Source organism: Malus domestica, chromosome 17 (genome assembly GCF_042453785.1).
Source record: "Malus domestica chromosome 17, GDT2T_hap1".
Lineage (NCBI taxonomy): Eukaryota > Viridiplantae > Streptophyta > Magnoliopsida > Rosales > Rosaceae > Malus > Malus domestica.
In genome coordinates, this window is record NC_091677.1 from 23,430,158 (window position 1) to 23,442,104 (window position 11,947).

The window sequence follows — 11,947 nt, forward strand, 5'->3', positions numbered from 1 at the left end:
TTCTTGCCACGATTCGAATTGAATCGAAAAGACTGCTGAAGTGGTTGATTCTGAGCAACATAAGCCTAACGTGGTGTAGAAAGAAGAGGTGGTTGAGCTTGAACCGATAAAGCATGAAAAGGTTCAACATTGTTAGATGAGGCAGCTTTCTTACTGCGATTCATCAAAAGCTCATTTATGAGTAGTAATCCATGTAATTCATCAAGAGATGTAGACGACAAATGAAGCATAATTGAATCAATGAATGACTCAAAATCACCCAGAAAACCAACTAGGGTTGTCGTAATGAGATCATGATAAAAAATTGAGGCTTCAGCTGCAGTGAGAGAATCAAAGATCTCTTTAATTTGTTGTAAGTAATCAGACATTGATTGCGAACCTTTTTTAATGCTATGAAGTCGCGAACAAAGCTGATGAATGTGTGCATCAGAAACTCCCCAAAATCATTACTCGAGTTTGAGCCAAAGATTGCGAGATGAGGACACACCAACAATAAATGGAATTACCTCCCCAGATAGTGTAGAATTGAACCAAATCAAAAGATTTTGGTCCTTCTCGTACCCAATCTCAAACGCCGGATTGAGGGATCAATCAGGCAGAAGTGGCACTGGACATGGTTCTGTGCCATCAATAAGACCAAAAAGCTTATAATGACGAAGAATTGGGGCAAATAGGGCATGTCATGGCAGGTAATTGGATCTCTTGAGTTTAATTGCCACCATGCTTCCTATGTTCTGGATCATGAGAGATGTGTATGACTGAGAATAATTAAGGTTCGAAGAGGAATTTTGATTCAGAATTTTCACCGAATCAAGAGGAGAAGAAGATTTAGAGGGAGATGTCTTTGAAATTCGAGATTATCGAACCAAGATCGAAGATCGGAATACAAGGTCAATGAAGAAAATTGATCGATTCCTCAGACATAGACAATCAGAGAAGTAGAGAGGAAGAAATTAGGACCAAAAGAAGCCGTGAGGCGGTTGGCGATGAAACCATATGGAAACTGTATCTTTGTGACTAAGAAACCTGAGTTTAGAGAGAGAAATGTAGAGAGAGAAAGGAAATTGTACAACTGTATTTTTCATTACACTGATTAATTACACTTGTGTAGTATATATAGCCAAAGCTATGTACAGAACCAAACACAACAAACTAACAAATTACATTTACGTGTGACACAATATGATTGGCTAATCTATATTGAGGAACTATCTAATTGTCATGACTTAGCATCTTCCTTTTTAGATCTATCATGTGTGACCCATTAGACCCAATAATTCTATGAACTTGAAGATAAAACATCTTTTTCCAATGCTTTGTGTTTGTACGAGGGGACGGTAAAGCCATTCCTGCCCAAATAAGCAATCCAGCTATGTTGGGCTCTCCAATAGCCTGACTGATTGGGCTGGGATGGAGAGACTCTTTTGGAGTTTTGGGGGATTCGGTAGGGAGGCAGATTGTTTGCCCTCCTTTTACCATGCCCTTCCCATCCCCTCCTATTTGTGTTGTCACGGTTAAGCCGCGTGTCATATTATTTCTATAAAAAAATCAATATAAAATATTGAGGTGGCTTAACCGTGACCACACAATGTAGGAGGGTATGGAAATGGCATGGTAATGGGAGGGCAGACAATCTGCCTCCATTCGGTATACCAATTGCCCAAGCAATTGGAATGAGTTAGACTTGTTCCTAAATCAGTGTGGATTTTTCTTGTGCTTTTGTTCCTGGAAGGGGATTATTTACCCTCCTAATCTTTCTATCCTTCCATCTCCTCCTATTTGAACGGTCACGGTTAAACCACGTCAACATTTTATATTGATTTTTTTAAATAGATAATAAGACAAAAAGTAATGTGTGAGAGGAGAGGATAGAAGGGAATGAGAATATGAGGATAGAGAATCCTACTCCTTTTTTCATTCCGTTGACTAGTAGAAAGTGAATGTAATTTGGAGATGGATTGTCTGCCCTCCCATTTCCATACTCTTTCCATCCCCTCCTGTTTTGTGTGGTCATGGTTAAATCACGTCAATATTTTATATTCTGATTATTTTTTGTTTTATTATTTTTATAAAAAAAATTAATATAAAATATTGACGTGGCTTAACTGTGATTACACAAAAAAAAAAAATAAAAAATATGAAAATGGGAGCACAGACAATCCACCTCCTATTAGCACAGGCCTGTTGACTGGTGGAAAGTGTTAGCACAGGCCTGTTGACCGGTAGAAAGTGAATGTTATTAGCACAGGTGGGGCATTCTTACGTTTTGGTTCTTTAACCAGTGGAAGTAGAAGAACGTGGATGTCAATTCACATTTCACTCAACTGTCGGCGGCAGTGCCAGTGCAATTCACTATTAGGCATTTGGAGGAGTTTCATTTTCCAGTTTTCACCCTCACATGGAGCTGTGAGAGTTCTGAGTATCCACCTAAACCCAGTTAGCCAGGTCAGTCAGACTCCTCGTGAATTTTGATTTTACCTGAAATGTTTTGGTTGCTGGCTTGGCTTTCCATTAATTCCTCATTTAATCTGCTTTACTTTGTTGGAATATTTCTACCAGCCATCTCTTGAATTCTCTCAAGTCTTGATTCATCTTTTTACAGTTTTTTTTTTTTTGTTTCCTGATGTTAGTTGGCTAATTTTGGTTTTGGGTTTGGGAAGGTTGAAGGGAATGAGAGGTTTTAATCTGAAGAAGAATATCAATACCAAAACTAAAAAAAAAGATCAAAATTATTATTTGGTTTTTGGTTTTCATTTTTGTGTTAGAGATAGCGGGATATAGGTGGGAGAAATGAGGGAAGTTAAAGAATGGTAAAGAGATGTAAAAGAAAATCTATAAGCAAAGGCACACAAAACGAAAATAAAAAATTATTTTGAGTTGCTTCCACTTTCAAGATTTTTCGCCCTTTTTTCATCCCTCCTTCCCCTCTCCCTCACCCCCCAATATACTTTCCCTACATCGCAGGCACAAAAAATGAAGGCTAAAAACTAAAAATGAAAACCGAAATGTTAACCAAAAATATGGAAACAATTAGGTAGATCCTTCGTTCGATCGCATATTTTTTCCTGCTCTGCTGGTTCAAACTTCACACTCTCTTCTTCAAAGCTTTTTGTGATGATTTATCATATTGCCAGAGTAAATGCAAAGTGTTAACACCCTCCTTCAGTGTTTCTGATCAGATTTTGAAAGACCTTTCTGTAATCTTCACCATAGACAAAGCGGTAACCTTCCACACCTTCAATGATCGGCCAAACAGATATTCCTTCTTCTTCTTATTGGTCTCCTCCGACCCCTCAATGGACACACGATGTGTTCCTCAGTTTCAGAAGCGAAGACACCCATAGAAATTTTACAGACCATCTGTATACTTCTCTGAATCAGAAGGGAGTATTTGCATTCAGAGATGCTGAACAACTTGAGAGGGAAAAACCCATCTCGCCAGAACTCTTGAAAGCAATTGAAGAATCAAAATATGTAATTGTCGTTCTTTCAAGAAACTATGCCTACTCAACATGTTGCTTGGATGAGCTTGCAAAGAGTGTTGAATGCATGAAAGTGATGGGGCAGGCATTACTCCCAGTTTTCTATGATGTGGATCCATCTGAGGTACAAAAACAAATGGGGAATTTCGGGAAAGCCTTCTCCAAGCATGAAGAAACCTTTAAGGATAATACAGAGAAGGTGCAAAAGTGGAGAGATGCACTTACTGAAGTGGCTGATCTCTATGGATGGCATGTACAAGATGGGTAAGGTTACTATTCTTCTTGTAGCACCGTAAATTTTATTCTTTTCTTTTTGGTTTTGACGAAAAAACTGCAGAGGAGGTATACCAATGTGCTCTTTCTTTTTGTTCCTGTAACAAAGAAGAAAGAACATAAAAAATTTAACATTCCTTTATCTTGGTAGATGGTGCTGACAAAATTTCTATGAGAGGATTATTTATTTATTGTTTGTTTGCTTTTTCAGGTATGAATCGAAAATTATTCAAGATATTGTGAGATATATTTTCACAAAAGTAAATCAAACAATTTCAAGTATATATACGGATTTAGTTGGGATGGATTCTCGCGTAAACAAAGTGATTTCTTGCTTAGACATGGCGTTGAACAATGTATGTATGTTAGGGATGTGGGGGATGGGGGGGATTGGTAAGACAACCACTGCAGAAGTAGTTTTTGATAGGATACGTTCTCAGTTTGAAGCTTACAGCTTTCTTGCCAATGTTAGAGAGGTAACCCAGAAACAAGGTCTAGTCCATTTACAAAAGCAACTTCTTTCGGATATCCTGTTCGAGAGTAATGTAGATGTACATAATGTCCATATGGGGATCAGTAAAATAAGGCAGAGACTGTGTAATAGAATGGTTCTTATCATTCTTGATGATGTGGATCAATTAGAACAATTGGAAGCATTGTGTGATCATAGTTGGTTTGGTTCAGGGAGTAGAATTATAATAACATCGAGGGATGAACATTTGTTACGCACATTTGGAGTGGATATAATGTATAAGGTTAAGGCATTAACTGATGCTGAAGCTCTTCAGCTCTTTTGTCGGAAAGCATTCAAGAAAGGCCAGGTCAGTGAAGACTTTCTCAAGCTGGCAAACAATGTTGTAGAATACGCTAATGGCCTCCCATTAGCTATTGAAGTTTTGGGTTCTTTCCTCCTTGGTAGAAGTGTAGAAGTATGGTCAAGTGCTTTGGATAGCCTTAAAGAAAACCCTGACAAAAGAATAACTGAGGTGCTTAAAGTAAGTTTTGATGCTTTAGAAGACATAGAAAAGAAGGTATTTTTGGACATTGCATGTTTCTTTAAAGGGGAGGAGAAAGATCGTGTTACAAGAATACTGGAAAGTAGTTGTGGCTATCGTCCAGACATTGATGTAGCAGTTCTCATAGAAAAATCTTTACTAACTCTATTTGGAAGAAAATTGTGGATGCATGATTTGATACAAGAATTAGGTTGGGAGATTGTTCGTCGTGAATGCAGTGAAGATCCGGGCAAACGTAGCAGGTTGTGGCTTCCCAAGGATATAATCCATGTACTTGTAAACAATGAGGTAATTGATTGTTACAAATATAGATTCAAAGATTTACTTAAATGAATTTATCATCGTTGTATTTTCTATATCTTTGTACTGCAACTGATTTTTTCTTCTTCTTTGTCAGGGAACACTTGCGGTGGAAGGTATATTCCTGAATCTACCAAAACAAGAGGTGGTTCACGTAAATGTTGACCCCTTCTCAAAGATGTGCAAGCTAAGATTGTTAAAAATTAGTAATGTGTTTTTTTCTGGATCCATCAAATACCTTTCTAACGAGTTACAACTGCTGGAATGGCATGCATTTCCTTTTAGTTCTTTGCCATCAAACTTTCAATCAGATAAGCTTGTGGAACTCCACATGCATTCAAGCCTTATCAAACAACTATGGAGGGGAAATAAAGTAAGATTATATTCTTGTGCGTGCTTATATTTTGAAATATTAATATCAACCTATTATTTATTTACTTTATGGTAATTTTACATTGTATCAGCGCTGGAGCATGCTAAAGTCTATTGATCTAAGTGATTCCTTGTACTTGATTGCGACCCCAAACTTCATTGAGGTTCCAAATCTTGAGAAGTTGGTGCTTCAAGGTTGCACAAGATTGGTTGAGGTTCACCCTTCCCTTGGATTGCTCAAAAACCTTATCTTGTTGAATATGAGAAACTGCAAATCTATTGAGAGCCTTCCACCTTTCATCAATTTGGAATCTCTTAGAACTTTAACTCTCTCTGGTTCTTCAAGACTCAAGAGGTTTCCTCAAATTGAAGGAAATATGAAAAGCTTGTTGGAGCTTCATCTAGATGGAACTGCCATTGAAGAATTACCACCATCAATTCAACGTTTGACTGGTCTTACATTGATGAATATGGGAGGCTGCAAAAACCTTTTCCGTCTTCCGAATACCATTCAATATTTGACATCTCTTGAAACTCTTATTCTAACAGGTTGCTCAGAACTTGATGACATACCTGAGGATTTGAATTGTGTGGAATGTCTTGAGGAGCTTGATATAAGTGGAACTGCTATAAGAGCATCATCATCCATTGCGGCTATGAAAAATCTAAAGACTTTATCCTTCCAAGGATGTAAAGATCTACCTTCAAAATCGTGGCATTCTCTCTTTAATTGTTGGTGGTGGGGTAGAAAGGGCAATGTTCCTGTGAGTTTGTTGTTGCCTACTTCGTTGTCAGGTTTAACTTCCCTGACGAGCCTAAACTTAAGTGATTGCAATCTGATAGATGGAGCAATACCTGATGATCTTGGCACCTTAATCTCCTTAAGGACATTAAACTTAAGTGCTAATAACTTTGTTTGCTTACCTGAAAGCATCGGCCAGCTATCTAAGCTTGAGTCTCTCAACTTGATGAATTGTAGTAGGCTTCTGTCACTGCCTAAGAAGCTTCCATTAAGTGTTCGACACGTCCCTGCAGATGATTGTACATCACTGATAGATTTCCCTGATCAATTCAAAGTATGGACCTCAGCTGTTTCTGGAATGACTACAATCAGTGCCCTCATTTCATCCAAGCATCAAGAATCTTCTACTTCATCACCACTAGACCAAAAATACACAAAGACATGGACTTCATCAACTGTCCCAGGACGTAGTTTCTTTAGTTTTGGCCCCGAATCAGATAAGCATCAACAATGGAGTCCAGTTCATGATCTTTCACTGCCAAATCAAGTTCTGCAAAAAGACATTGAAGTCTCTCTCTCTCTCTCTCTCTCTCTCTCTCTCTCTCTCACACACACACACACACACACACACACACACACACATATGCACACACTCGCATGTAGGTGAACACCGAGCATCTGTATTTTTCTTATTATATAACTAATCATAATTTTTTTTTCTTTTTTATGTTACAGCTATATGATTATAAGTCACATTCCATAAAGGCTGCTTGTTATCAAAATGAAATTCCAGAGTGGTTCAGCGGCAGAGCTACGGGAGATTTCATATCGATCCCGGTGCCTCCAGATTTGAAAAATGAGAAGAAGTGGATGGGGGTTGCTATTGTTTTCTTGGTGAAGGGAAAACCTGGTGTCGCCCATGTTAAATCTGATTCAGAGGCTTCTGATTACTTCTACAAATGCAGAGTGGAAACTGAGGAATTTCAACTGGAACCATTCCTTCTTGACTGGAGACATCTCAACTCAATTGAATCAAGTTCTGAGTTACTTTGTTTTTTTTATGTACCTTGTTTGTGCTTTCCAAGGATGTTAAATGAATCGTTCGTGATTGGGACTTTATTTGAAACCAACAACCGGTGCATGGAGGTCCAGAAATGTGGGATTCGTCTTGTTTACGAGCAAGATGTTGAACAGTTTATCCAAACATTCATACCACAAAGTTTTGGTTTTGGAGGGCGGCAGCAACAACAAATCCATTTGCTGACCAAACAAAATCAACAACTTATCCCTTCTGACCCTTCCAATCTGAAAGTTGGAAAAGCTACATCAGAATCTGGATGGTTTAATCTAGATAATGACATTTTGAGATGGTAGAATTTAATTTTTGAAAACTACGTTATTAGCTTGGCATTAAAAGTTCATCCTTGATCTGACGTTGGAGTTCTTTGATTTCATATTCTTGTGTACATGTTTGATTGCAGGGAGAAATTTATTCCAACGTGTGAAGAAGCTTCCACAGTTTTGTTGAGAAGGAACATCGAGTCTGTTCTTCCAAGATACCTGGAGGTCTCTCTCTCTCTCTCTCTCTCTCTCTCTCTCTCTCTCTCTCTCTCTCTCTCAACACATTATTGCATACTCCAGGGACTAAACCATAGGTGGCAAGACTATGGATTTCCTTTAAGTGGAAGCCCAGCATGGTTTAATACTGAAGTTGGGACGTCTGTGACAATCGAGCTGCCTCAGAATCTGCACAAGTGTAAGAAGTGGATGGGTTTTTCTCTATGCGCATCACTTGCAGTAGAACACCAGCACATCGTAAAAGAGGATCAGTATCATGGTTCTTGTCGACTCGAAATGGGTAAACATTATATGAATCTGTCCCTAAACTTAGAGTCTCTGATTTCTGATAAACATCACCTTTTGATTGCTTACATTCCACGGTCGATGATTCCCGAACTGTTCACTCAAACATCACCAAGGCAAATCTGCCTTTCCTTTATTACCTACAGACCTGCTTTAAAGGTTAAAATCTGTGGGCTCCGTATTTTGTACAAGCAAGATTTACAAGGATTTGTCCAGACAATCACACAGTGCATATTAGGCAGTTCAGACACCCTCTTTGGATATTATAATGATTTGGTGGTAAAACATTGGATAAACTTAATTCTACTGCAAAGTTGTAAAGTCCTTACAGAGGAAAAACAGAGTCCCCGAGAATGTGATACTCGATTACAGCAAAGAAGGTTCCAGCTGATCTCTCAAAATTTCAGAAACCGGGTCTGTCTACGCTCTCTCTCTCTCTCTCTCTCTCTCTCTCTCTCTCCCCTCTCTCTCTCTCATATCTCACATTTAGAAACTTTATCTACAGGTCTGGTCTGACAATCACTTTGCATTTAATTTTGCTGGAATTGAAATTCCGAAGTGGTTCTTGAATCCAAATAAAGGCGACTGTGCACAGATTGATATGCCTCCAAATTTGTTCGATGATGGTAATTGGTTAGGAATTGCTGTATCTGGTTCTGTATCGATCCATGAACATCCAAATATCATTCATGACACTCCCGACTCAGAATTCGATCGTGAGGTCATTTGTGATCTGAAACCCGGGGTTGAATTCGACAATAGTCTCCGTTTGGCATTCGGTACGGAGAAAGAGATATGGTTGCATGCACGTGATTTGACTTGGTTTGTATATATATCACGTGCTCTATTTCCTGAATCGTGGAATAAATGCCATATACTCAGTGCAACTTTAGGGTCCAACGGCCCAGGCTTAGGATTGCATGAATGTGCCATTCGTCTAGTGTTTAAGGAGGATGTTGAAGAGCTTGTACAAACGCTGACGCTCTGCGAGTTATCTTCAAACTGCGGTCATTGCAAGCAAGCTGCAGAATATGGTAATTGAAATACGTAGTGCCAGCTGCACACCGAAACACTCAGCGAGCTTACCGATCTCATGCCATGGACAATGGCAAACGCATGCGTTGTAAGTAGCCTTTTATTTGTATGTTCTATCAATCGTTTTGCTCGTTAAACGCAGCCAAAGAATGCAGTGTCATCAAACATGGGTAAATATTTGCTTTGGTTTGTTTATGTAAATAATTAAGCGATCAATTATTTGGTGATAAGAAAATTATTATAATCGGCGTGCTACTGTGCTAAATATACATGAAAACTTGAAAAGTGATCTGGTCAAACGATATTCTTTTTTGAAAACTGAATAGGTTTACATGGAATAGAAAAAGGTATCCTAGTCCCAGAAGGTCTCTCCCATGGCTGTCGCTCTTTCCCTCTCCGTCGAAACGAAGGTCTCTCGCCAGCTGCCCTCCGTTACAATTTAAAACTCATATCGTTGTTGCTGCGTCCGACGAGATTCGAATCGAACCGTTGCCGACGTCCCATGGTCGAAGGTTTTGCACCATCTTTAATTCTTTATACAAACACCTGGCGGTGCTCAAATTCCAAATCTTCCCCCGGATTGGGGATGAAGTCGTGCCGTCTTCTAAGGGGAAGTTCGAGATCTCTGTCCATGCCATTTACCGCGGAGCCATCACTCTCATGAGCTTCTGTCCGCCGCGGCGAAGCCATCGAAAACTCAGTCCGCGTAGAAAGGCAACCAGGAAGAAGACTGTCTAGTCGTCATCCGAGCAGCCGAAGAGTGCAGGCCTGGTCCCGTAAAAGTCAACCAAGGGGCATGTAGAAAAATGAACAGAAATATATTTTCATTATTGTTAAGCTATGAATTACGTACAACAAAAACACTACTCATATAGCAGCTCGTTCATCCATCATTAGTAGCTGTCCACTAATGCTGCTTGTTTTCATCATTAGGTGTGCTGCTTTTCTACCAACAAAGTAGGTAAAAAAAAAAATCAACTTTAAAACTCAAAAGGAAGAAGGGAGCTCCAGCCAAATGTTACAAAAGGATGCTTTTGATGTAGAACAAATGGCACAGGGTCGCTGGAAGACATAATGACGCACTAGGAAATTGTCTATTTGGCGTCTGATCTTCGAATTGGGCTCGTGATACTTTTTCAGAATTGAAATGACGCCATGAGTCAAATACATCACCTTGCAATGACGCACAATATATTTGGGCCATCCTGGGTCATTTTAGCCTCCAAAACAGCGTTTAAAGTTTCGCAATAAAAAATGGACCTTTCATTTTTTGTCAGATTAATGTTTAGCCATTGTTCTAAAAATTCCTGCCTAGCGCCGCCTAGGCGGGGCTTAGGCGCTAGGCGGCTGGTCACTGTCTCGATTAATGCCCTAGCGTTTGAAAATTAAGAAACAGCGCCTAGACCTGCTGAGACGCTCGTCTATGCACCCGCCTAGCCCGACCAAACCTGTCTAGGTTGCAACTCACTTAGACAAAAAATAGATAACTTTCATTTTGCATTTTATTTTTTTTCAATAAATTGTAAGAGGCTTGTTGAATACTTAAACGAACACACATTATATGCTTGTTCTTCATATTGTCATTATGTTCCAATACTTCATAATATATGTCATTCTATTTTGAAATTATACATATTTAACGTATAAACAAAAACTTATTTACACGAAATATAATAGATTTACTTAAATCCGTCTAGTCCGTCTAGTCCGCCTAGCCCATCGCCTGACTAGCGCCTAGCGTCTTTTAGAATCTTGTGTTTAGCTAATGTTGTTTTAATTTCTAGAAGTCCTCAGTTGTTCAAAACGTTTGTAAACTTTATTTAAGTCACCTGGATCTAATCATTTTGATCATTCAGTTATCAATTAAGCAAACAACCCTTTGGGATTTCTCTTAATTTCCTGATGGATTCCAGATTTGTTCTTCGAGGGATTACGTTGGTAACCCTTCGATTACTTTGTTATGCGTCAATTGGTACTAGAGCGGGTTTCTCTCATCTTGGCATCGTTGATTGCCCTATCTATCCATGGGTGATCGTAATCGTGAACTTGCCCCAATTACTCGAGCGGACTTAGAAATTGAGGCATAATAGATTGCAAACTTAACTTCACAATTTGGAGAGCTTCGTAAGATGCTGTTGCAAGCCCTCGGTCAAAATAACCAAAGAGTTTCTGAAGGCAAATAATCCGTAAGCTCCTACGTCCCGTGTTCAAGATAGCGAATCGGAGTCCGAGGAAGAAGCTGTGGAACCACCCCAACTAACAATCTAATTCATCAAAACCACAACAACAATGAAGAAGATTACGAGGGAGAAGAAGTTGGCCATCCTCCAAAACAGCGTTCAAGGTTTCGTAATCAAAATCGGACTCTTCGTTTGTCGTCCGATTAATGTTTAATTAATGTTGTTTTAATTATTAGAAGTCCTTTGAGTTGTTTCAAATGTTTGTAATCTTTATTTCAGTCATCTGGATGTATCAATGACAATCATTCAAGAATTAATCAAACACAACCCTTTGGGATTTCTCTCAATTTTCTAGTGGATTCTAGACTTTGTTCTATAGGGGATTACGTTGATAAACCTTTCATTGCTTTGTGCTGCTACATTAGAGTACATAATTATGTATAAGTTTTGGGATGGCAAGACTTGAATTATGTTGTTATTTGTCCATTTGGATAAGAATGATGGCTTGCTTATGTTTGTTTTGGTTGACGTTTAGGTTGCTTTCATAGTTTAAATTTATCTGTGCACGGTTGAAACATTAAACCGGTCTTGACTTTTTTTTTTGGAGAAGAGGTAAAATTCATTACCAACAACTTGCTTACATGCTTCCATAAACATAGGCTCAAAAACATAAAAAATACAAAA

General features: G+C 38.8%; 1 protein-coding gene across 7 annotated transcripts; it reads left to right on the forward strand.

Moving 5' to 3' along the window:
* Nucleotides 1-2,241: 2,241 nt before the first annotated feature.
* On the forward strand, nucleotides 2,242-9,976 carry LOC103405464 (TMV resistance protein N). 7 transcript variants are annotated; one of them, XR_011577842.1, is made up of 10 exons: nucleotides 2,242-2,445; nucleotides 3,167-3,746; nucleotides 3,967-5,059; nucleotides 5,169-5,444; nucleotides 5,536-6,753; nucleotides 6,921-7,555; nucleotides 7,667-7,751; nucleotides 7,827-8,462; nucleotides 8,554-9,171; nucleotides 9,410-9,976. XR_011577842.1 is itself a non-coding variant. In XM_070816859.1 (9 exons), the coding sequence occupies exons 2-9, from the start codon at nucleotides 3,241-3,243 to the stop codon at nucleotides 9,088-9,090; spliced, it is 4,986 nt and encodes a 1,661-aa protein (XP_070672960.1). In that variant the 5' UTR covers nucleotides 2,242-2,445; nucleotides 3,167-3,240; the 3' UTR covers nucleotides 9,091-9,327. The 7 variants fall into 7 exon arrangements, 4 of the variants coding, with proteins under 4 accessions (XP_070672960.1, XP_070672958.1, XP_070672961.1 ...); XR_011577840.1 differs by having other exon boundaries at nucleotides 7,667-8,462; XM_070816859.1 differs by lacking the exon at nucleotides 9,410-9,976 and having other exon boundaries at nucleotides 8,554-9,327.
* Nucleotides 9,977-11,947: the final 1,971 nt, after the last annotated feature.